This window comes from Ochotona princeps, chromosome X (assembly GCF_030435755.1).
Source record: "Ochotona princeps isolate mOchPri1 chromosome X, mOchPri1.hap1, whole genome shotgun sequence".
NCBI classification, from domain to species: Eukaryota; Metazoa; Chordata; class Mammalia; order Lagomorpha; family Ochotonidae; genus Ochotona; species Ochotona princeps.
The window spans coordinates 90,798,725-90,823,520 of record NC_080865.1 but is presented as its reverse complement, the minus strand read 5'-3'; the positions used below and the strand labels follow the sequence as shown (position 1 = coordinate 90,823,520).

The window sequence follows — 24,796 nt, the reverse complement described above, 5'->3', positions numbered from 1 at the left end:
GAAATTGAACATGTGGATTTTATGTAACAAATTCAACCCATAAGAACTCATGGAGGCAAATTTAGAAATAACTGACTATGACTGAAGCCTCACTTGTGACTTGCAGCTCCACTCTGGAAATTTATCCCACAGCTACTCCTACATATACACATATGAAATAAACAGATGCATGAAAACATTCATTTCAGCTGGGTTGAGAAAACTGAGATTTAGCCATAGTGTGCACCACGATGCAGCTGTAAAAAAAGAACAAGGAAGCTCTTGGTACACAGCAGAAGGGAGGTCTCCATGATTTAAGAAGTAAGAAAAGGAAGAGATGCAGCAGTAGCTCCTATTTGCTTGTATAGTATTTGCATAAGGAATTTCCAAAAGACTAAAAAAGTACAACAAAGCGATTAATAAGATTGGTTACTAAGAGGTATAACAGAGAGCTAAAGTGGGGAAAGCTGGAGTGGAAGTGGTTCCTACATTCCTTTTTATATGGTTCTTACTTCTAAATCATGTAAACTCAAAGTGGTTAAAATGAGACAGGGAGACATACAGATACAGACTCAAATTTTCTCAGACTGGCCACAAGATGTCTGGAAATCTGAAGCTAACTCTCATCTTTTTATTTTTGAGAATGGCTATTCTCAGTTAATCAAAGCTTCCTCTAGGATTGTGAAATTGTGCTCTTGTGAAATAAAGACGCTCCTCAAGACTGCAAATACTTCTTTTCTTCTCACTGTCTTTTGAAGAGAGCAATTGAGTTTAAGAGGAGTCAAGTAAGTCCAGTTGGATTTGACATTGACCAGAAAGAAGAGACTGCCCAGATGGTATTGACTGTCAGCTCAGAAGAACACACACACTGTTGGGTGTGCATTGCTTTAAGCAAACAGAAGCGGGCCCTGCTGAGTGCGGGGAGGTCTGGCTGGGGGTGGGGACCCCGAGTGCACTGCATCCAGCAGAGTGACATTCTTGGAGAAGGCCCCCTTGCTGTCACAGCACCCACAGCATTCTGATCCTGCTCGCAGCCCAACAGTCTCTCCGAGGATGCTCCACTTAAAAGTGCAGTTTTTGGATGACTCCCAGAAGATTTTTGTGGTTGATGTAAGTGGAAATCACATTGCTATTATTCTTTTATTATTTATTCTATAACGGTCATTTGTGAGACAGCCCATTAGTCAGCAATGCTATGTCTTCTTTAGGGCTGAACGAAGGACGACTGTGGTTTTGAGCTTTTGAAAAGAAGTCTGTATTTAATATCACAGTGCGGCTCATGTTTTCCCATTAATCTTTCTTCTATACCAGGTTCTCTTTTCTCAAGGGAAGACACAACAAACTTAAGAGATAATGCTAAATATTTGTGAAATAGCAAAGCAACAAGAAGTTCTCTTGCCCGACGAGATAGTATTGCTCTTTGAGACAGTGCTGTGAGAGACTTGCCTCACAAGCATTTGTGGGGAGAAAATCGTGGCTGTGAGAGAAAGAACGGGGGAAAGTGCTCTGGCTTTTTTTTTTTTTTCTGCAGAAAACGTATGGGTTCTGAGCGGGCAGAATTAGGCATTTGTAATGAGAACTTCAGGAAGTAATGACAAGCATGAAAGAAAAATAAGATAAAAGACAATTTAGTTTGATTTAGTACTTATAGTTCAAGGTTCTTAATATAATTCCTAGCTACAAGATGATTGCATACAATTATACCTCATCTCTTCAAGAAAGAAGAAATGCATTAAGTACATCATTTGCTGGTCATGTTCCAGCCTCTTAAGATATGTACATTTGGATGTCAGGATTTACATGTGAACATTTTGAAATGTTCGTCATTTTTCTTGGAACCCTTGAATGTTATTTGCTTGGATATTTACATTAGTTACTACCAAGGAACAAAGAGTTCGTTTTCTCAAAATTCATGCTAAATGTTGCTCGTTTTGATAAAAAAAAAAAAAAAAAACTGACAAGTTTTGTAGCCCAGCAGTGATCTTGGGTGTGTGGGTAGCCCAGTTTTCAAACAACTATTTCATGTGCTTTGGGGTTATGACTTCATGGCTTCAGCTGCTGTTGTGCTGTCTATTCCTGTCATTTCTCTCTCTCTCTCTCTCTTTCTCTCTCTCTCTCTTTCTCTCTCTCTCTCTCTGTGTGTGTGTGTGTTTGTGTGCAAGCAAATGGCATTTCTAGGTCCACAGACCTGAATGATTTGTTTTTGTAGCAAATAGCTTCCATTAGAGGTATGAGGCATTTCCTATTCTTTCTTGGAACTATCTTTAAGGCATGGAAAATGTCTTTTGAGTAGTTTATCTATTTGCAAGCTGGCGGTGCACGCTTCTAATTCTCCACTACCTGAATTAGTGAGCTGGGTATTCAAAAGACACTGCTTTAGGCTAAATTTTTAATAGATATTTCAAGCATCTCAAGGAGAAGCCTTTGAACAGAAGTGACAGAAGGCTTTTCTGAATCTGCGGTTCCAATTCAGACCCAATTCAAATGGGGGAGGGGGTGGGCTGGGAAGCACAGTGCCGTAGCTTTGCAACATTCATCTTCTCAAGAGCCAGTTCTAGCACCCGGAAGCCAGCACACTTTTTGGCTTCCAGTCAGGTTGTTTCTTTTCAGCTGCAACACATTGTGTTCCTTGGAAAGATAATGAGGGAGATTTGATACCCAGCAATTCAAGTGTCAAAGTGTCTGCTCTCCTTTGCTCAGTGGAAGGCTACTCTCTAAGTACCAATCCTGCTGTTAGTGAGCATGTGGAAATAGCATTGGCTACAGCCCCTCAAAGGGCAGCCTTGTCCTGCTCCATGAGTCAGCATTCACTCATCCAATGGTGTCTTCTTTCCCGAACAATAGATGACTGATGGTAGTGGTGGTGGCGATGGATGTAATGACAATGATGCCGGTAGTGAGTTGCCCATGGATAGCATTACTTAAAAAAAAAATATGTACAAATACAGTTCCACATCCATTACTTCATTTGTTTCTCCATTCCACTGGGTGAGTGAAGGTAGGGAAACCATCTTTTCTCACCTTGTGAATTATTTAATATGGGGACAAGTGTTTGGCACAATGGTAGCATGCCGCTTGGGACACGTGCCTTCCATATCATGGAGTGTGTGGGTGTAAGTACCGACTTGGTTGCTGATTCCATTTTCCTGCTAATGTAAACCCTGGGAGGCAGCAGATGATGGGTTAAGTACTTGGATCTCTGCCAGTCACATGGGAGATCCAGATTGAATCCCAGGAGAGGGAAGTGCGTGCATGCTCTCTCTCTTTCTCAGGTGATTTAAAAAAAAAAAATAATAATAATAAATGGAGGCTCAGGGAGCTTAAGTGATTTTCACAGAAGTACATAGCTTGTGAATGTAAAACTGGAGCTTCTAATCCAGAATTCTCTCCAATTTTCCACATCTAGTTGGATCTAAAAAATTCATGTCAGCAGCCTTCCATTACTGAAAGATTGCTTATGATAATTTTTATTTTATGTTGCCCTCAGAGGGTGTTGAATTTGGAACACAGTGAACTTTTGATAACTGCTGTAAACTAGTTAGTACAGCCATCTTTTCCTTACCCGTGCATGAGGAACCATGCAGGCAAGTGGTTTGTAAAGGTCTGGGAGATCATAGCATGAACATTCCCACTGATTAAAAGCATGTCCTCTTATCCCAGTACCAACATCTTAGACAAGATGAAGAAATGTACAGAACAATAATGAAGAAAACTCATTAGTCACTGAATCCTCCAGAGGCATGGGTCATCCCCCAGGGAGGACTGGCCTTTTAGATGAAATTCAAGGGAACAATTGATTACATCATGAAAAAATTGCCGACTTTTGGGAATCAGTACTGATTTTACAGAAAATGCAATGGTAGAAATATAAGAAGGACACATGATCAGATGCAATAACATCTGAGGAAGGCTAATTGACACCCAGAACCCTTATTCCACAACCCTCCTCTCTACTGGAGCCATTATCTGAGCGAATTTGCTAGAATCCAAATTTAGCTCCGCCCTACAGATTCAGAAGAACTGAGTGTAAAGATGACACAATTAAATGCTACTGTCACCATTTAGAGGGAGACTAGAGACAAGGGCATCCTCTCATCACTTACATTGGAAGGCAAATGACACCAGAAGATTCTGAGCGACAGGAATTATACAAGTTAATTCTCATGTGTGACAGCTTGATGACACAGTTCCTTTCATCAATGCTGAGAACATTTGCTCATTCATTCATTTAGTTGACAATTATTTGTATTATTGAAGACCCAGCATGTTTCAGACCCTTTGCACGGCACAACAGGTAAGGCTTTTGAGCAAAATCATGCTTTGTTTTGAATAGTCTATACTACTCACTTTGGCTGTGCTGATTCATTTTTTCTCGCTTTACATTTTCTGAGCCACCACTGGGATTGTCCTACTCGGTCCAAGTTGTTAATATCTTTGAGTTTAATTGCTGGGAAGGGGCACTGGCCTCAGGGCATCCTTTTTAAAGGTTTCTTCTTATTTGTGCTCTGGGGTCCTATGTATTGATTTTAACAGTGAATGCTCTAATTATATCTAATAATAATTGCTGGCTAATAATAATAATTAGTCAATCTTCTCTGTGAATTTCCTAGTGCATCTGGTGAGTGTCAGATAGATATGGATTGCTGGAATATGCCTAATAAAGAATGATACAAGGAACAAAGTGAATTTGGCGAAAACATCATCTTGCTTTACGCCCTTATATTTACTTCCTGAGACGAATCACCGTCAAACATCACCACCATTCTGAGTGCTGCTTTTATCAGAAACAGCATGTCCTTACACAATTAAGAAGGGAACTCTGCAGTAGTGACGGGACTGTGTGGGCAAAAGAGAAGCAGAGTAAGGCAATGATCTGAAAATTAATATCAGATTTTAGTGTAAATTTAGGTTTTGTCTCATGGGATGAAACCAAAGCTTTGTGTAATAGTACAAAAGGAAAGATAAAGCCATAACCAATATTTTCTGAGATCTTAAAAAGAGACAAGCTCTCCTGCTCAGCTCTGGGTGCTTTCAGTGCACACGCACATCAGTAACAGCAATGTCACCATCATTGGGAAAAGTGTCATTGGAAGGCAGTCATTTTTGAAGCCTGAGCTGTTTCCGATATAGCAGCTCCAGCACTGTAACCGACACAGCTCTTTGTCGAATCCCTTCGCCTGGTGCATTTCTGTCTTGAAAGCTGAATTTGCAAAATTACTTTTTACTGTGATGGCCTTTGGAGACAGAGTTAAAACAGGAGCTTAAAATATCTTTTACTCAACTGCTGTGTGATTGCACTGGCTTGTCCTAGCTAGGTAATGAGTACCAGTGAGAGAATATAGTGATGTAGTGTGTCAGCTCATCTGAATCCCATCATAAAGTACACAAGGCTTTATTTCTTAAAGAGTCAGATGGGAGGCAGGGCCAGGGCTGAGTACTGTTCAAGCTAAATAGGGAATCAAAGAATTGTCAAGTGATTTTTTTCTTTAAACATTTACCCCTGGAATGTTTGTCCAGAAGTTAGGTTTTCAATGGAAAATGATGAGAGAGCTTTTGCAGTTTGGTTAATAGTGAAATAGACAAACTTCTACTTCTCCCCATCCACTTTCATTTAAAAAAAACCTCCAATGAGACAGAATTTCTATAATAAAAATGCATCTGATTTGAGAGCTATAAAATCTGTGCTACTTTCACTGTATAATCTTGGGCCAGTCACTCTCTTAGCTCTCTGAGTTGTTATTAGGAGCAATATAAATGAGGTAATGTATATTTGGAGTCTAGTAAATTGGGATAAATTGATTTTGCCACTTTCACAGCTGTGAGGACTCAGGCAAGTCATTCATTTCTTTCAACTCCAATAATGCAGATTTGAGGTGTCAGGAACAACTTCCTAAAAAATAGTCCATTGAAGTTGTCCAATAGGTACTAAAAAATTGTCCAAACATGCTAGGAATTTGCACTATAGTGTGGGGAAAGTATAGTGATTTGTACAAGCAGAAGAGTGAGGCTGATGTACAGTGTGGTCCTTTCACGGAACCGAGAGAGGATCACTAGGAGTAAACAGTGCAATGTTAGAAAAACGGAGTGGCTGGAAATCAAGGCTAAGAACCAGCAGCAGCTCAAGGTTTCAGGCAACGCACAAGGAATAGTCAACAAGTGCATGAAAAACACATGTCATAAAAACCTATGCATGGGGCTCAGCAGCGTGGCGTAGTGGCTAAGGTCCGCGCCTTGATCCCATATGGCCGCTGGTTCTAATCCCAGCAGCTCCACTTCCTCTCTATCTCTCCTCCTCTCAGTATATCTGACTTTGTGATAAAAATAAAATAAATCTTTAAAAAAAAAAAACCTACGCATGAACTGGATAAAGTTTTACAGCAAAAGGAACTTCAATATTTAATTCCAGTTTTCCGCAGATATTTTGAAGTACCCTGTATATTCTATATATGAGGAGTGTGCAGTTTATCCTAAAAGTGTTGATAGTCCTGAAGAGTATTCAATAGCTCAATGTAGTGACATTATACATCATTTACTTCTGGCATTCATTCACTCAGCCAATATTAAGGGAAATATATGTCTTGAGTTGTTGAAGAATCCAGGTAGAATCTAGACTGTAAATGGCGAACTTTAGTGAGTTCTTTCATGGGCTTAGTATAGAAATAAGAAGCCAGGAAACAAGTTCAAGTGCAACAGATTCTTTCCTTTTGAGGTGTTTTCTTTCTTTTCATAATCATGACCATAGGGAGGGGAATGGGGGGCCCAGGTGCCTGGGCTGATAATTGAAGTGACTATCTGGTCCTGTTCTGGGAGCGCAGCCTGTAACCTCCCACTCCCTCGGTCTGGGCAGAGAAGCAGCAGGGAAACTCCCCTCGCCTTGGTTGTCTTGGCAACTCCAAGGTCTTGCTTTGCACAGCCAGCCTATCTAGCAAGTGCAGACAGTGAAGTGTGAGGCGGAGTTTAAGAATTGGGTACCCCTTCTCTCCTCCGAGGCCTTGACCTGATCTCATACACAATAGTATCAAATTTAGTGGCTCCAACAGTAAATGGACAAACTACCTTATAAGACATACTAGCATACGTCAAGTTCATGGAAAGTAGAATTTAGATCAGTAATTTGGTTGAAGAAATGTTGAAATCTGTACTTGCTGGGCCTTTAGTAACTGGTTATGATAATTCTGTGCATGGATTTCAACTTTTTTATACCAAAAAGAAATTTGTTCTTCATTCCAGCTTCCCACAAACCTCAGTATTCCAGATGATAGGGCTTTGAGTTAAGCTAATGGTGGAGACCGTTTAGTTAATGGTGAACATAGGAGGTGCTAGAGAGGTGGAATTCCTAGATACATTGCAGCGCCCATTCGAACGCAAGACATGAATAAAAATGAAGCACATAACTTTCAAGTTTCTTACTTGGATGGTTCTGTTCACTGAGATGTAGAACAAAATCAGGGCAGCAAGTTGAGTGGGGAGCAACAAGGATCAGTTTCATGTTGGCTTTATGCATGGGCTTACAGAAAAGGAACACATCTAGGGCTACACAGTCTGAATTCTATTCACAGCTCCTACAATTTTAAGGTATTCAGGTATGGGGCTTCAAGGGGGAAAGTTCACTTTTCTAGCCTGGTTCCTATCTCTAAAATGAGGCTAATCACTATACCATGAGAAGTACAAAATTTAAAAAGTTTTACAAGGATAATTGTATCACCTGCCTTGTGAAGTCTTTGGGAAGAGAAATGAGAGAGCAGCAACAAGGCTCCACACTCAAATCACGTGGGCGAGTGTCAACTGCCCTCTCTCTTTCTCACAACCACTTTTTTTCTTTACCCTTCACAAACCAGCAAAGGACAGTCTTCTGTCAGTTTGGAGTTTCTTTTGCCAGAGCTTGATGTTGCAAACTACCTCTGGTCACCAGAGCTGGGTTCCCCCAGGGTCTGTTCTTTGGGAAAGGACTTTTAGAGTTAATTTCCCCCACTTTAGGCCCTGGTTGACCCTGCTTAGTCATCAGCCCTAGGGGATTTGCTCTTTCCCCTGGAGTCATTAATCCTGGGAGGGCCCAGAACAACAGTCTAGAGTTACCTAAAATGCTTCCTCGAAGGAAGCAGTTGGAAAGAGGCAAGCCCTTTTATATTTGACTACATTCTAAATTACTCTCTGGTCAGTCAGTAGTATTAACAACATTGCTGAATGATTATCATTGATGCATTTCTCATCAGGACAGATTCCAGAAATCTTTTAGATGTATATTCTCATTCACACAAATCAAATGATTGTCACTGTGTAGGGTAGTTACATAACTTCTCTAGCTCCAGCTTTACCACCTATAAAATGAGGGTAGCATGAGATGCCCCACATCTCTCTGGTGTTTTCTCATTTGTGAAACAGGAATATATAAGGCAACCCATTCCACAGTCATGATGAAGGTGAAGCGAATTCCCATATGTAAAACACACTGAGTGGTGGCAGTAAGTGCTACATGCTTGCTACCCTGACACCTCATGAAATTGGCTCAAATTCTAAATGACGAACAGGCATCCTGATACTTAATCGTATGTCTAAGCAGCAGCATTTCAAGATGGTGATGTCTGAAATATTTGTATCTATATTTTAGAGATATGGAAACTGGGACATAGAGAGGTTGACTTATCCAAGTTCATATTTCAGTTTAAGTTTAGTGGATGGCTGAGATTCAAGACCCAGCCAGTATCGCCTCAAACTGCTTGGCTACTGATGCAGGTAACAGGATGCTTCTGTGCCACATCATAGAGCCTGGGTTCAGCCCTGGCTCACGCACCTGACTTCAGCCTAGCTTCGTACTGATGCCCACCCTAGGAAGCAATGATGAGAGCTGAAGTCAATCAGCTCCAGCCGTCCACAGGGGAGGCCTAGACTGAGTTCCTGCTCCTGGCTTTGGCGAGACCCAGGCTTGGCCATTGTCAGCATTTGGGAAATGAACTAGAGGCTGGGAGTGCTCGCTTTCTCTTTTTCCATTATTCAATCAATCAACATTTGTTTAAAATCCTAGCTGGTTGCCGGTTAGGTGGTTTGGTTTTGGCTAGAGTGTAGTTGCTGTGATGTGCAGCAAAGATTCTTGGTTTTCCAAGACTTCATGGTATGTTCTTGTCCTAAATAGCCTGCCTCACACTTGGTGCTCAGTGTTTGCAGATATATTGACAACAGGCTGACCAGATCAGCTCACCCCTACCCCAGGTCAAACAGTTCATCCTCAAATCATGACCCAGCCTCCATCTAGCCAGCGTTGGCTGCCTCTGCTGCCCCGCCCGCCCTCCCGTGGTTCCCGGGGAATGTCTTTATTTACACTGAGTTGGTTCTGTCCTTCATATCCCTAAGGCGTGTTGATTCTTTTCAAAAACTGAGCTGAAAAAGAAAGTCCTTGTGCTTTGCCTGGCCCCAGGCCAGGCTGAGTAGCTGGCCAAGTGTGGTTTGGGCAGCCTGGCCCACACCTCCAGGGCCCCAGTCTTCTGCTGTTACCTGGCTCTGCCAGGCAGCTTTACTGCTGGAACTCAGAGGGGAGCCTTCCTACTCCCACTCCTGTCCCGGCCTGCTTTCTCTCCCCACCCCCACAGCTCAAAGGAGGAGGAAACGGGGAAGCCAAGAACACCTTTAGGAGGTGTTGGGGGAGGGAGCTGGGGAACTGGCTTTGGAACCAGGTGGGTGACTGGTGGGTGTTTGCTCAAGTCTGCACTTGTGGGAATGTCTGGGATGAGTTTCAGTTGGTTGGGACCTTGCCACCTCTTCACCGTACATCCTGGTGCTGCAAGGTTTGCTGAAGCTCCTTGCCCTGGAGCCAGAGCTCTGCTTCTCTCCCAGTGAAACCTGCTACAGGCAGGAATCATTCTGTAAGGCTTTCTCTATTTTTGAAAGGTCAGCAACACTGTATTTGCAATGCTTGGTCTATAAAATGCACGTGCATGCATGCACACACACACGCGCGCACGCACACGATGTGATTAGCCTTAATTTGTGCTTTGATTATCTGAAAGGCAGAATTACAGAGAAAGGCAGAAAGAGAGAGATCTTTCATCCACTGGTTCACTCCCCAAATGGACCCAACAATGAGGGACTGATCAAGCCTCTTCCGGGTCTCCTATGTGGTTGCAGGGTTCCAAAGACTTGCGCTGTCTTCTGCTGCTTTTTCCAGGTCAGGTAGTGGAGCAGTCAGATCTCAAACTGGCTCCAATACTGGATGCGGATGCGCTGGTGTCTAACAGAAAGTTTTCAAACTGGAGTCAGAAGGATATGGCCTGAGGGGCAGAGCTATCTGCAGGGTAGTTGGATTGGCTCAGCCATTTCCTCAAAGGGCTTGGAGGCTGCCAGCTTGGAGCTGGCTTTTGTGAGAGAGCAGGTGCCACAAAGTTGCTTTGGGCCAGACTGTCAGAGTTGGAAACTCCTTGGGTCAGACCAATCCCACAGCTGCGCGCTCCACCCTTAAGAGGTCAGCTGCAGAGGGTAGGTGGCGCAGAATTGGCCAATTAGGGGCTGGTGAAAGACATCCCTGGGAAGATGTGCCTAGGGCTGCAACGCTCAGGGAGCTCAAGGGGAGGGGGCTGCACTTCAGAGGGGTGGCGGACTGTGGAATGCTCTGAGAGGTCTCTTGTCTGGGTCTAAACACAGCTGCCGTGCGAAAGCTACAATTATACCCCCACAGACTCTGACGTCAACTCCCCTTTCTTTATCCCCTCTGCTGCTCTTTTCCTATTTCCTCCTTCTCTTCTGAGTCCAAGGTGTGAGGCCAGAAAAAGCGGAGGGCTGTGTGGGCGAGCTGACCCCAGGCCCTGGAAGCACTTAGGCACAGCGCCTCACTACTAATTACGGGGCTTAGCTCTCTTCCAAAGAAGTCCTTTGTCCTCTGAGATGCCTTATATGATGCTAAAGTTTATCTTTCAACAGACTTGAAGATCCGGCAGGACTTCTTACTCCGAATGTTTGAAGTGATTGTCAGGGCTCTGTTACAAAGTTACTATCAATTGCCCTGGGACCCAGGAAATAGAGTTTACTGCCCTAAGCAAGCTCGGGGAATTGGCACTTAGTATTATTTCATACCTGCCCTAATTAATAAGCTTGTGAAATAGGCGTGATTATCCTCCCCTCCGTCATCACTCATTTTGCAAGTTCACAGGAGCCCTCACTGCTTCGATGTGCTGCGTTAGCTATGCAGGATGCAGATAGTAGGAGCATGTAGCCCACCCTCCCAGAGCTCCTAAGGCTAGTGGAAGGGCAGGAAATGCAGGCAGATGCGTGCACTACTGTAGCAGGATGTACAAGGGCTCTTCTCAAAGTTCACTGAAAATGCATATTATGACAAAACAGTGAAATTTCAAGTCTTTCACACCAAAACAAACAAAAAACAAAAAAACCCTGTCTTTAAGTTGCATTTTCCATGACCTTTTTATTTTAAAGATTTATTTTTATTACAAAGTCAGATATACAGAGGAGGAGAGACAGAGAGGAAGATCTTCCGTCCGGTGATTCACTCCCCAAGTGAGCCGCAACGGGCCGGTGCGCGCTGATCCGATGCCGGGAACCTGGAACCTCTTCCGGGTCTCCCACGCGGGTGCAGGGTCCCAAGGCATTGGGCCGTCCTTGACTGCTTTCCCAGGCCACAAGCAGGGAGCTGGATGGGAAGTGGAGCTGCCGAGATCAGAACCGGCGCCCATATGGGATCCCGGGGCGTTCAAGGCGAGGACTTTAGCCACTAGGCCACGCTGCCGGGCCCTCCGTGACCTTTTTTCAAGTACCCCCATATAAAAATGGCAGGGGCCCGAAACGTGGCCGGAACCATCTCTGTATGTCATGCCAGCCTCCCATATGAGCACAAGTTCAAGTCCTGACTGCTCCCCTTCTGATCCAGCTCCCTGGTAATGGGCTGGGAAAGCAGCAGAGGATGTCTCAACCTCATGGGCTGCTGCACCCACTTGGGAGACTCAGAAGAAGCTCCTGGCTTCTGGCTTTGGATCAGTTCAGTTCCAGCTGTTGCGGCCACTTGGGGAACGAACAATCAGATGGAAGATCTTTTTCTCTCTGTCTCTTCTCTGTAAAACTGCCATTCCAATAAAAATAAATACACCTTTTAAAAGAAAAGTTAGCTTTACTTGGTGCAGAATGACTTCAAAATCCAGGCATCTGGGCCCAGCATGTTAGCCTAGTGTCTAAAGCTCTCACCATGCATCCACCGGGATCCTATTGGGTGATGGTTCGTGTCCCAGCTGCTCTACTTTCCATCCAGCTGGCTGCTTGTGGCCTGGGAAAGCAGTGGAGGACGGCCCAAAGCCTTGGAACACTATAGCCATGTGGGAGACCCGGAAGAAGCTCCTGGATTCTGCCTTAGGACCAACCCAGCTCTGCCTATTGTGGCTACTTGGTGACTGAACCAGCATAGGGAAGATCCTTCTCTGTGTATCTCCTTCTCTGTAAATCTGACTTTCCAATAAAAATAAATCTTAAAAAAATCCAAATATGAAAGAAATCTTCGAAAGTTTATGGAAATGGTTTTATGAAAAAAAATGCATGAACTTCATTTTTTTAAAAGATTTATTCATTTTTATTACAAAGTCAGATATACAGAGAGGAGGAGAGACAGAGAGGAAGATCTTCCGTCCGATGATTCACTCTCCAAATGAGCTGCAACGGCCGGTGCGCGCCGATCCGATGCCGGGAACCTGGAACCTCCCCCGGGTCTCCCACACGGGTGCAGGGTCCCAATGCATTGGGCCGTCCTCGACTGCTTTCCCAGGCCACAAGCAGGGAGCTGGATGGGAAGTGGAGCTGCTGGGATTAGAACCGGCGCCCATATGGGATCCCGGGGTGTTCAAGGCGAGGACTTAAGCCACTAGGCCACGCCGCCGGGCCCCATTTTTTTTTTAATTTGCTCATTTTATGTATTTAAAACAGCAGAGACAGAGAGGGATCTCTCGCTCTCTTATTCGTTCCCCAAATGACTGAAACATTCAAGGATGGATGAGGCCAAAGCCAGTAGCCTAGAGCTCCATCCGGGTTCCCCATGTGGTTGGCAGGGACCCAACAACTGCAGTTCACCCCCTGTTGCCATCCGGGGTACACACTAGCAATAAGCTGGCATCAGAACTGGGACTCCAATCCAGGCACTTAGATATTCCATGAGGGCATTCACTGTGCCAAAGGCCTACTCCTGGACACCAATCACACCTTTACATTTTACTTTTTTTTTTTTTTTTAAGGAATGTTGTAATACACTGAATCCCGAGTCCCAAATCTCCCTTGTAACCCATTCTTCCAAGTTTCTGATCCTTAGTTTGGGTTCATAAAATCCTTTCATTGCTTTAACAACAAAAAGGCAAACCTCGAAGAAATGAAAATAAAGACAAAAATATGAAGACCCATGAGATGTAGCAAAAACAGTATTGAAAGGGATATTTATAACATCAGGTGCTCACAAAAAATGGAAGTATCTCAAATAAATGATCTAATAATAGATCTTAGATGAACAGGAGGCAAGAAATAACATTCTTTTTCATTTCTTCAGCTATGCAATGGTCATTCAGTAACATGTTACTTAACTTCATGTTATAAATTTTCTATTTTTCTTCCTGTTGTTGGTTTTGATTTATGGCTTTTCATTTAAGTGAATGTGTAGTAATTGTGTAACAGAGACTATTTTATCCAGATGTGGGAATACAATGCAGTATGCATTTCTACTTCCAAGTCAAAGATGGACTTCCAATGAGACTGTTAAATAGATCTTGACAATAAGATGCTGGACTCTCTGCCAGTGTCCATACCTACAGTGTCAGGATTCACTTAAATAGCAGAATATTGAGCTTATGACTCTTTGTGAAGAACTATACTATTGTAATAATACAGGGGTAATCAGTGGAGAGGGGATTTTCAGTTGTGGAAATCCCAGGGTCTATGGAGCTGTATCATAAAGTAATAAAATAAAAAGAAACCAGTCACCCATTAAAAAAAAAAAGAAAAAGGCAATTCTTGTTATGAATCCCTCTCATACTTTGTATTGACATTTTATGGCTTAATGAACATTTGATGCAAAACTTTACTGAAACTTTTCAATATTTACTCAATGTCTTAAGCCAAAATATGACAGCCAATATGGGAATGAGTACAAGAACTTTGATTTCCAGAAAAATGCATTCTGAAGAAATGGTTAAAGTGTCGTGTAAAGATATAGGCACGTGTTTTTTGGCTTACAGTGTGTGTTTATCTTAGTGTCATTTGCAACAGCTGAAAAAAGAAAGCTTGCATGTATAACAAGGTGGTTTCCTATATAGTAAAGCTTAGCTTGACGGTATAATAGTATTTTCTTAAAAGGTGATAATCAAAAATACTGTTTTTTAAAAACCGAGTTATTTGAAAGGCAAAGCTACAGAGGGAGAGGGAAAGAATGGGAGAGAGTGTGTGTGCATGTGTGAGAGAGACAGAAACGCTTCCATCTACTGGCTTAATCTTCAAATGCTTACAACGGCAAGGTCTTGGACAAGCGGAAGGCAGGGGCCAGGAACTCCACCCTGGTTTCCCAAATAGGTGGAGAGGCCCAAGTAATTCAGCCATCTTCTGCTACTGTGTCAGGTGCATTAGCGGGGAGATAAAGCAAAAGCAGAGTATTCAGAACTTGAACTGGTGCTCTCAGATGGAATGCCAATGATGCAAGCACTGCCTTAACCCACTGTGCTATCGTTAACCCACTATGCCACAGTGCTAGACCCTTGTCCTTCTGGGTTTTGTGCTCTGGTGCTTCCTTTGCACCACTACTGTTTGCCTTTAGGTGAATATTCAATGAAATAATGGTGACTTCAAGATCAGCACTAAGATAATACAACTGTCAGTCTGATTTTTGAGATGGCCACAGTCATCATTAAAGGAAGTTGGGGGCAGTAGCGCACATAGCATGGATATGCTGGGCAAAAGGAAGGTTTAGATCTGGGTCATGATGAAGTGAGACGGAGCAAGATTTTATCACACTACTCAGAACAGCACACGGTTCAGAATCCTTCATTTCTGCAATTTTTCTTTCATATTTTCGAACCCTGGTTGGTTGCAGGTAACTGAAACTAAAGAGAGTCAAATTGTAGATGGAGGACTACTTCTTTGATATCCTCAGTAGAGTAGGAATTAACAACATTCCCATGCGATGGGTAAACTAGGAAGACAGGTGCAAGAACTTGCCCAAAGCCAAAAGCCAAGTGGGAGAGTCGGATTTTAATGGGGCAGTCTGTATTAAGAGTTTGTATGACCACTTTATTCACCCTCTGGCCAGGGCATACGTATCCAGACCCACCATGTTGGAGATATCATGATATTTTAATTTTAAATAGCTTTTGAGGGCCAGGCATGGTAGCCCAGCAGCTGGAATAGTTGTCTTGTATGCACCAGGATCCCGTATGGCCATAGGTTCTAATCCTGGTGGTGCTGCTTCCCATCCAGCTCCCTGCTGTGGCTTGGAAAAACAGTCAAGGACGGCCCAAAGCCTTGGGACCCTGCACCTACATGGGAGACCCAGAAGAAGATCCTAGCTCCTGGCTTCGGATCAGCTCAGCTCCAGGCGTTGCGGTCACTTAGGGACTGAACCAGCAGATGGAAGACCTTCCTCTCTGTCTCTCCTCCTCTCTGTAAATCCAGTAAAAATAAAATAAATCATAAAAAAATAGATTTTGAATATTGGGAATAATGGTATAGAATACAAGGTCAGAAGTTAGTGGGAAAACTGGCTTGGGAGAAGCAGGACGTGCAAGAGAGCTGTTAGGGAGCTTTCGTGGAACAAATGGACTAACTCAGAGAAATGGACAAGGCTGACAGGTGGCCTCAGAATCATATGAAGTGAAAAACTAAGACCATTCTTGGAACTTATTGAGCGGCATTAAGAGTTCAAACTGGCCCTAAGTTCTGTTAATTCTGCAAAGGTGAGAAATTTGTTGAATAATCAGTACTTAACGTAAAACATAGTTGATGCTCGATAAATATATATCGAATCAATGAAATGGTGAGTTCTGTCAACAGCCAATCCCAGCTTCAATGAGTCAGCTGATAAAGCATGAGCTGATAAAATAGTCTAGGGCATCAAATCTTAGGTGGGATGTGGCATGAACATTTTGTGTGTTTTAGTAACAATTGTACCCCGAGTTAGCCATGCACATGTGTGAAACTGTGTATTCGTAGCAAGCCCTCACTGACTGTTGGAAATGGAGTTGGAAATGAAAAAATATTCTGCCTCAGATCCCACCAAAGGCAACAGAGGAGAGGTAATCATCTCTGCTCCCAATAACTGACGGAGCTCCTTGAACCTCCCTGTCAATGTTGTCATGAACACGTTCACCTGGACATGTGAGGGCTCAGGAGCTAAGCTGTGCTGCTAGACCGCAGCTTCAGCAAATCTTTGTGACTCAGCCAATGTGTTCATAACACATGGAAAATCAGAATTAAAAAAAAAAAAACTTGCGTTGGGGATGAGCCTCCCAGCACTCTTGTTAGAATACCCACATTCGACACCATAGTGCTTGGTGTGATACATTGCTGTCTCTTGCTCCTGCCATGCGCCTTCCTGCTAACGCAGATTTTGGTAGGCACTGGGAATAGCTCAAGTAAATGGATTCCTGCAGCCCACATGGGAGACCAGCACTGGGGTCCTGGCTTCCGGCTTCAGCCCCAGCCCAGCCATAGTTGTTGTAGGCATTGAGAGAGTAAATGCGTAAACCAAATATAAAAGATACATTTATGTTGACACAATGTTTTGAAGTCCATGTATTCTTTTTTTCTTTTCCACAATAGGTACTTCCTGTGAACATTTGAAGCACCCATGTGGATACAGATGTGCGTTCGTTGCAGCACAATACATTACTCCTGAATTTTTTGTGGCAGTCAGGAGGAGAGCAGAGCTTACTGGAGTCTAGTGTGTAGCAAGGAGGAGGTGAAGGGACTAGAAAGAACCAGGAGAACAGACTAGAAGAACCAGGGTCTGAAGCCCAGGTGGGTGTCTGCGTAGGGAAGTGGGAGTCAGCCGAGAGGTCCTAAATGTGGCAAGCTAGGAGGTTGGCAAGAGAGTGCTGGGAGACCCCCCTCACTGTCTGTGCCCCAGGGCAAGCCTGGTCACTTAGTATAGTGCGCATGTGGTGACAGGCAAGGACACCTGGCTAGCATGAGGGTGCTGAAAGAGTGGGGGGGGTGAGACACTTCAGAGCTGGCTGACTCACTGGAGTGATAGCTCACATGGCCTCTCACGGTATTCATCAGCCAGGAGCCCTCAGCCATTGTTTTTTGCTCATATTGAAATGTTCATATTCACCTTCAACAGACAATAGAACCTCAGCTCATGATAAACAATTGTGACAAAGCTGCTAAAGTGAGATGCTCACAGCGGAAATATGATGAGGGCTATATGGGAGCTCTATCTACGTATTATTACCACCTCACAGTTTTCATTTGGTAAACTTAGGATGATTCTGAAACAAAATGTTAAGCAATAAACTTTTGAGGAGCCGATGCAGTGGCTTAACAGGGTAATCCTCCACCTGCAAGTACTGGCATCCCATATGGGCACCAGTTCATGTCCCGGCTGCTTCACTTCCCATCCAGTTCCCTGATTACAGTCAGTAGAGGTTGAACCAATCCTGGGGACCCTGCACCCCTGTGGTAGATCTAGAAAAAGCTCCTGGCTCCTGGTTTTGGATCGGCTCAGCTCTGGTCATTGCGGCCATTTGGGGAGTGAACCAGTGGATGGAAGCTCTTTATGTCTCTCCTTCTCTCTGTAAATATGCCTCTCCAATAAAAATAAATAAATGATCAAAAAAGAAAAACTTATGAGAAGAAAAAGAAAATTCAATGTAAATATCAGTTCAACATTCAAAGTTTAATAGATAGATAGATACAGATATGGATTTGGAGGATCTGTTGCAAACAGTCTTTGAGATGGGAGGGAGAGAGAGAAACACTCCCAGCCGCTAGCTTACTTCCTCGGTAAGCACAAAGACTGGAGTGGGCATGCGTTGAAACCAGGAGCCAGTACTCGATGCAAGTCTCCCATGTCGGTGGTAAGAAGCCAATGACTTGAGCCATCAGCACTACATTGCACAGTCTGCATTAGCAAGAAGCCGGAGACAGGAGCTACAGCCAGGAATCAAATCCAGGCACTTGGACTCCATGAGTATATTAACTACTAGGCCAAATGCCCGTCCCTGTTATATACTTAACACACTAAACTCTTACTTTCCTAAAGATTCCTAAACTCCCTGTGTATGCCCCCATTCCACTTAATTTGGAATAGTTTCCCAAATATGTATTTTAAAAGATTTTCTAAATAGTCCGTCTAGATTCTCTGCAGGAACCCACACATACTAGGCTTCATGTCCAAGCATTTTCAAAGGTACCATTCCTTAAGGGACTTCATTATGAAGTTTCTGTGACATCCACAGCCTGTCAGTGCAGAGGCACTTTCAACCTGCCCACAGCCCCACTGGGCAAAAGAGTTGAGTATTTTTCCAAGTGAAGGGAAGCTGACCACAGGAAGGAAGAAACAGAAAGCAGAAACACATGAGCCTTCAGGAGACCCAGCGGGCACTGGAGTAAGAAGCAGGAGGTGAGAGCATGGAGCCCACCCCAGTACAGCCCAAAGTTCAGAGAGATGACAAAGTCAGGGAAATGCAGAGTGAATTTGGAAGAAAAAAAAACAGTAATCAGAAGAATAAGTTACAGGTGTTTATCTCTTTCTATTTTAAAAATCTATTATTTGCCATAATACAATTTTGTAGTATAGGGGTCCTTCCCTGCTTTCTCCTCCTCCCTCCCTGTCCCCCCTTGTTATTATTCCCCAAATTATCTCAGTACTTTCTTATCCCTCACACACCTAGATACTAGGTTTCCCTTCGCCTTTTTAAGGACAGCCTGGTGTGATTCAAAGGATCCATCCTTGGAGGTAGGAAGACCCTGATTTCACTCCAAGGTCTGCTCTTCACCTGCTGAAAGACCCCAGGCAAGCTTCATAACTGCTGTGGTCCTAAATCTCCCCACGGGAGAGGCCTGGAGTACATGATAATGTGCTCTGTGTTTTCCTCAGTGTTTCATATTGCTAGATATATACGGAGTCAGGTTCAAACTCAAACGAAAATTCCAACTACCATTTAGAATCAGGCATAGATGCACAGGACACAGATTTAGTGCTAAAGCATTACGTGGAACAAACAATTATAATTGTTTTAATTACCCAGGGTAGCTAGTAATTTCCACAAGACTTGAGAGCACTGTCTTGAGAATGCTGTTATTATGCTGTCACTTTGCAATAGTCCTTCTAATATAGGCATGTTAATTTCAGTGTCCCAGGAGTGGGGGTAAGATTGCTGTTAGGGTGGCCATATTGTGGGTATTTTCTTAGTATTAAGGATGATTTTTAAGTTTTTATTTGTTATATTTGTTAGAGAGAGGAGAGAGATGAGAGATATTTCCTATCCCTCCCCAGATGTTTGCTAAAGCCAAGAAGGCAAGAATGGGGTAAGGCTGAAGCCTGGAATTTGGGAACTCAATCCGGGGTCTCATTGCGGGTGGCAGAAACCTAAGAACTTGAACAATACCTTCTGCTTGTGAGGGTCTGCATCAACAGGAACTGAAATTAGGAGCAGCATCCTAACCAAAGCCCAGGTTTGGGAAGGAGGAATTGTGGGGTCCAGAGCAGCATCTTAACTGCTGTGCCAGACACCTGCCTATGGAGGCTGACTCCATCTAGCTAAGAGTGTCATCTGCTCCAACCACCTGCACCAGTGAAGAGTGTGAATCGGGCCTGCACAAGGCCTCTGGCAATGCACCTTATTATTCCCTGGAAACTATGAAAAGGTGTTTGCCACCCATCTCAAACATCGCTCAGGTCCTGGACCAGCTGAATGATTTGTGAAGTCTCTTCTGCCACGTTCCCATCAGTTGCCATAGGGGCACATGGAGTAGAGGAGTGATTTCTCTTTTTTTCAGCTTCTGTGAAGTGGCCTGGGCCAGAAATCTTTGTGAACAGTTACTCCCAAGCAACTTCTAACCTTCTGGCTTTGACACTGCCTAGCAGTGCTTTGAACTGCCTTATGTTTTTCAGAAATAAAATAAAAACCGGTTACAATCTGGGGTGAATTTCACACGTGCACAAGCAACATAACGGTTATTCTTGTTCTACCCTCAGCAGGAACTCTGAAGTACACAGCAAAACTGTGCTTCCCTTCCGGCTTTATTGCTGAGTCCTGCGGACTCTGGGGAAATGGCCCCAGTCGACTTCCTACTTTGTCTGTGCTCTTTGATGTGTCTAACTGCACCTTACCCTCCACCAGCTGCTCTAAGCCCAGGAAGCCTGTGGAGAGTGCTCCCTCTCAGAATGAATTGCTGCTGCCTAGCAATTGGCCTCGCACAGCTCTCAGCGGTTCTCCTTTTTTGCCATGTGTTAAATCCCCCAAAAGCTTGGTCAATGATTTCTTCTGTCCTACCCTAAGAAGAGACGTGCTTTCCTATTTTCCTGGGAGCTTTACCCACTGCAAACTTTCAAGAGTATATTCACTTTATTTCTTGCAAAACTGGTTTCCTCTGACTACACTGGTAAGTATGGAAGGCATGCATGCACTATTTTTTTTCTTTTTCTTTTTTCTTTTTGATGATTTTTACATAGTTGCTTAGGGTGTGATGTGTCAAGGGCTAGAGGAAGGTGGGTGAGACCATTATTTCCACATTCTCTTTTTTTCCTTCCTGTTCCTGGGGAAAGTAGGAAGATAAAGGGAACCTTCCAACAGACTCCATACCCTGGGATGGGGGACAGCCATCCAGTGCCATCCCAGGGTCCCTGATGTGGGACATGCTACAAGGGTCCTGCTCAAGACTGTTTTGATGGTTCAACAATTCTGAATTGCTGCTGATCTTGCCACTCCAAGTACAATGAAACCTCTCCAGAATCCCCTGGCTGACATAGTCTACTTTAGAGTCTCCATTTGCCCAGATACTCCACTGCCAACACTTGGCTTGGGTAGTTGATCAATTTGTTCTGTCCTCTGTCCTCTGTTATGGTACCAGTTGTCCTCTGCAGGCTGCAATGGACTGCCATATCCTTCATGTGCATTTGGGAGGTACCCACTGCTCCATCTAAGCCACTGAGGAGGTCCAGCTCTGACATATGTACTCCACGATCAGACCATGGAACCTTTGATTCTCTCCATGACTGGAGTTTTCAGTCTAGCAGTTCAGTTGGTGGTGGGGGGGGGTCGGATACCCAAAGAAGCATCATCTGAGGAGATCCCAGACCTGATTTTTGTGTGTGCATGCCAATTCAGGGTGCAGCACAGTCCACTGAACAAATCAGCCTACACACATGCTGGTGGTTGCAATTGTTGGGTCAGTTCTGTTTCTAGCCCTGATTTCTACACAAACCAATGGGTGTTGCAGCCCAGCCCGATCCTGCCCACCACACACTCGACTTCCTACAAACCAGTGGGAGTTGCAGCCTAGTCGGAGCAAACTGCATTAACCCCCACCAGGCCTGTCCCCTGCCCTAGTCCAGGTGCTTGCCAGTATATACAGCAAACTGTTCCAGTCTATCTCACTTCCCATTTAGCCCTCGTGTATGTCAATGGGCATTGAAGCCTAGTCCAATCCAACCAGCCTCACTATTCATTCCATGCTGGTGCTGGTGGGTGCCACTCTGTTTTAGCCATGCCTGCCTCTAGTCCTGGTTCTCATACTTACCAGTGGGAGTGGCAACCCAATAGGGAGGTGCCCACTCTTTTCCTAATGGGCCCACTCCCACTGCTGGATCTTGCATGCTCCAGGTGGTTCTGCAGATCAGCTTGACAGAATTTATCCCCCGAGCCAGCATCTGCCAACTGATGCTGTGGCAAAGCCCAACCAACCCACACCCACTCTGACTTATGCATGCACCAGTAGAAACAGTAACCCAGCCTGGCTTTCCCCCAATCCAGCTCACATGGAGGCCAACAGGTCAACGTTGTAGCCCTGTTCAGCCTGATCTGCTTCCATCCCAGCTTTCACGCTCACCAGTGGGAGTAGTGGTCCAGCAAGGGAGCCCCCCTGCAGTTCTCCTACTGGGTTCGCCCCCCTCCCAGGTCTCAAGTGTGCTGGTTGGACACTGCAGCCCAGTCTGGCATGGCCTGCCTCACCTTAGCATTTGCCAGTGGGTGCTGTCGCCTGGCTGGACCAGGCTCACCCCCAATTCCAACTCACGCTGGTGGGGGCTACAGTCTAGCCCAGCCCAGCTGGCCCCCAGTCCCAATCCTAATGTGAACTGGCTGGCATTGCAGCCCAACTTGGCATGACCCACATACCATTCTGATTCTCGGATTTGCCAGTGGATGATGTGAACTGGCCCAGCTTGGCTCGCCTCCAACCTGAACCAAATGTATGCCGGTGGATACCATTACCTGGCCTGGTCCGGGCTGCTCCCTACCATAGTTCTTGCACTCACCTGCAGGGACTATGTCCTGACAGAGGAGTTCCTCAAGCTCCTCCATCAGAACCTCTCCAAATGCCAGATCTTGGTGGGTCCATGGGCCAGCCCAATTTAGTCTACCTCCTGTCCTAGCAGGAACAGTGGCCTTTCCTGACTAGCCCTCACCCAATCAGGTTCTTACTGTTGGGCGTTACAGCCCAGTGTCAAGCCTGTCCCACACCCAGACACAGCTCATGCATGCACTTATATTTTACATAAAATCTTTATTTATTTAAAAGTAGTTACAGGGGCTGTCACAGTGACTCAACTGGCTAACCCCACAGAGGGCTTCAACAAGTGCATAGATTGATGAAGAATATTCTGAGCTTCCTGATTTCTAGCTAGAGTGGCGTAGGGAGAATTCAGTAAGAAGGCATAGATGAGGAGTAGGTGAGGCAAGCTGTCTAAGTCACCCCTTGTTGTGGATGCGGTTCGTGGACCACTTGGTAAAGAAACAAATGCCATTGATGTGGAATATGCTTCCTAAACGCTGCAACATATAGCCTGGTGTCAGATGTGCTGGATGCAAACTTTTACCATGACAGAAGACAAAAGGACAATGAGTCTGTAAGAACCACAAAGAAAATGCCAGAAGTCCATAGGATCCTGTCTCTCTCTCCCTCATATAAGAGTGCAAGTCCAATTGCATTCTGATGGATACATGTCCCACATGTAAAGGGCACTTCAAAAAGTTCAAACTTAAGTCTATTTTGGTGCAAAAAGTATCCTCTTGAAATTCATGCATAGAGTTTGCATAATATGCATTTGCATGCACTTTCTTAAACAGAATTAGGTATTTACTTATTTATTTTAAATAATAATAATAGGGGAAAAAAGAATAATAGAGAGAAAAGGGAGAGAGATCTTCCACCCATTGCTTCACTGCTTGAATAGCTGCAACAGCTGAGCTGAGCCAGGCTGAAGCTAGGAGCCAGAACCCCCATTTGGCTCTTCCACATGGGTGGCAGGGGCTCAAATATTTAGGCCATCCTTTGTTGGGTACATTAGCAGGGAACTGGATTGGAAGTGGAGCAGCAGGGGTTGGATCTAGCACTCCCCTGCGGAATGCAGTTGTTGGAATGGTTGGTTTCATCTGCTACACTTCAACCCCAGCTCTTTCCATCAACTTTTTAAAAAAGATTTATTTATTTTCATTGGAAAATCAGATTTGCCGCAAGAAGGAGAGACAGAAAGATCTTCCCAAATGGCCATAGTGGCTGGAGCTGAGCTGATCCAAAAACCAGGAACCAGGAGCTTCCTCCAGGTCTTTCATGTGGGGTGGAGGGTCCTAAGGACTTGGGCCCTCCTGCACTGCTTTCCCAGGCAACAATCAGGATGCTGGATGAGAAGTGGAGCAGCTGGGACATGAATTGGTGCCCATATGGGATGCCGGCGCTTGGAGGTGGAGCATCAGCCAGTTGAGATATTTGCCCCAAACTTTTTGAAGTACTGCCATAGCAGCTTCTCTCACCTGAGCTCTGCAAACAACACGTGCTCCTCGGACTATCACCAGTTTCACCTCCTTCTGCTCTCATCCCTTCTACTCTTATTCCTCAGGGGGGAATCCACAGAACAGCAACAGCAGCAGTCTCAGCTAGCCTCTGGGTATGAATGCAGATTCCCAGGCCCTGCCTTCGCCTATGGCATGAGAATTCGCACTGCAACAAAGCCTCCAGATGATTCACATGTGTTTTACAGCTTGGGAAGCTGTGCCCTAACTACTCCGAAACCAGTATTCCTAGGACACCAGTCTAATGCTGTGGATTCACCGCTTGAAGTCCTTCAGCCACATGCTGCCCTCCCCATGGCACATAACTGCATGGGCTACAAAAGGCCTTCTTTGGTGTGTCCAATATTCTAGCCACTGCATCTGACTTTTTCTCTTCTGGCAATACCAAAAATGCTTGCAGGCTTATTGTTCACACTCCGTTTTGTAATTTCCTACACCTTACTTCTTTTTACCTAACTTCAGTCCTTCCCTCATGCCTCCAATTAAGTGCCCTCTCCATTAGGAATCATTTTTGCTACCCCCCTCCCTTTACCCATCTTCACAGACTAAGTGCCCTTTGGGTGTGATTCAGTACTGACCCTTGTATACACGCCTCTGCAAAGACACTTTATCCAGACTACTGTGATGGACCACTGCTGTGCCTGTTTTGAGTGCCAACTTATGTGTCCCTGGGTGATAATGCCTACATCTTGTTTATGTCAGTACGCCTGTGGCCCAGGAAACTGTCTGGGACACAGTGGGTGCTCAGTAATGTGTGTGGATTCAGAGGGACTGCTGAAATGGTCACAAAGGGTAAAAGCATCTCTGAGGGGACTTCACAAGGTTCCTGGGGGGAGGGCACTAAT

The 24,796-nt window shown here is 44.7% G+C and overlaps 1 protein-coding gene across 1 annotated transcript in view; it reads left to right on the top strand.

Moving 5' to 3' along the window:
• The first annotated feature begins 972 nt into the window (after window positions 1–972).
• FRMD7 (FERM domain containing 7) overlaps window positions 973–24,796 on the top strand; it is a 56,546-nt gene continuing 32,722 nt past the window's right edge. The window contains exon 1 of the mRNA XM_004587705.2: window positions 973–1,089. Coding sequence (XP_004587762.2) covers window positions 1,033–1,089 — 57 coding nt within the window. The 5' untranslated portion in view covers window positions 973–1,032. The remainder of the gene's footprint in view (window positions 1,090–24,796) is intronic.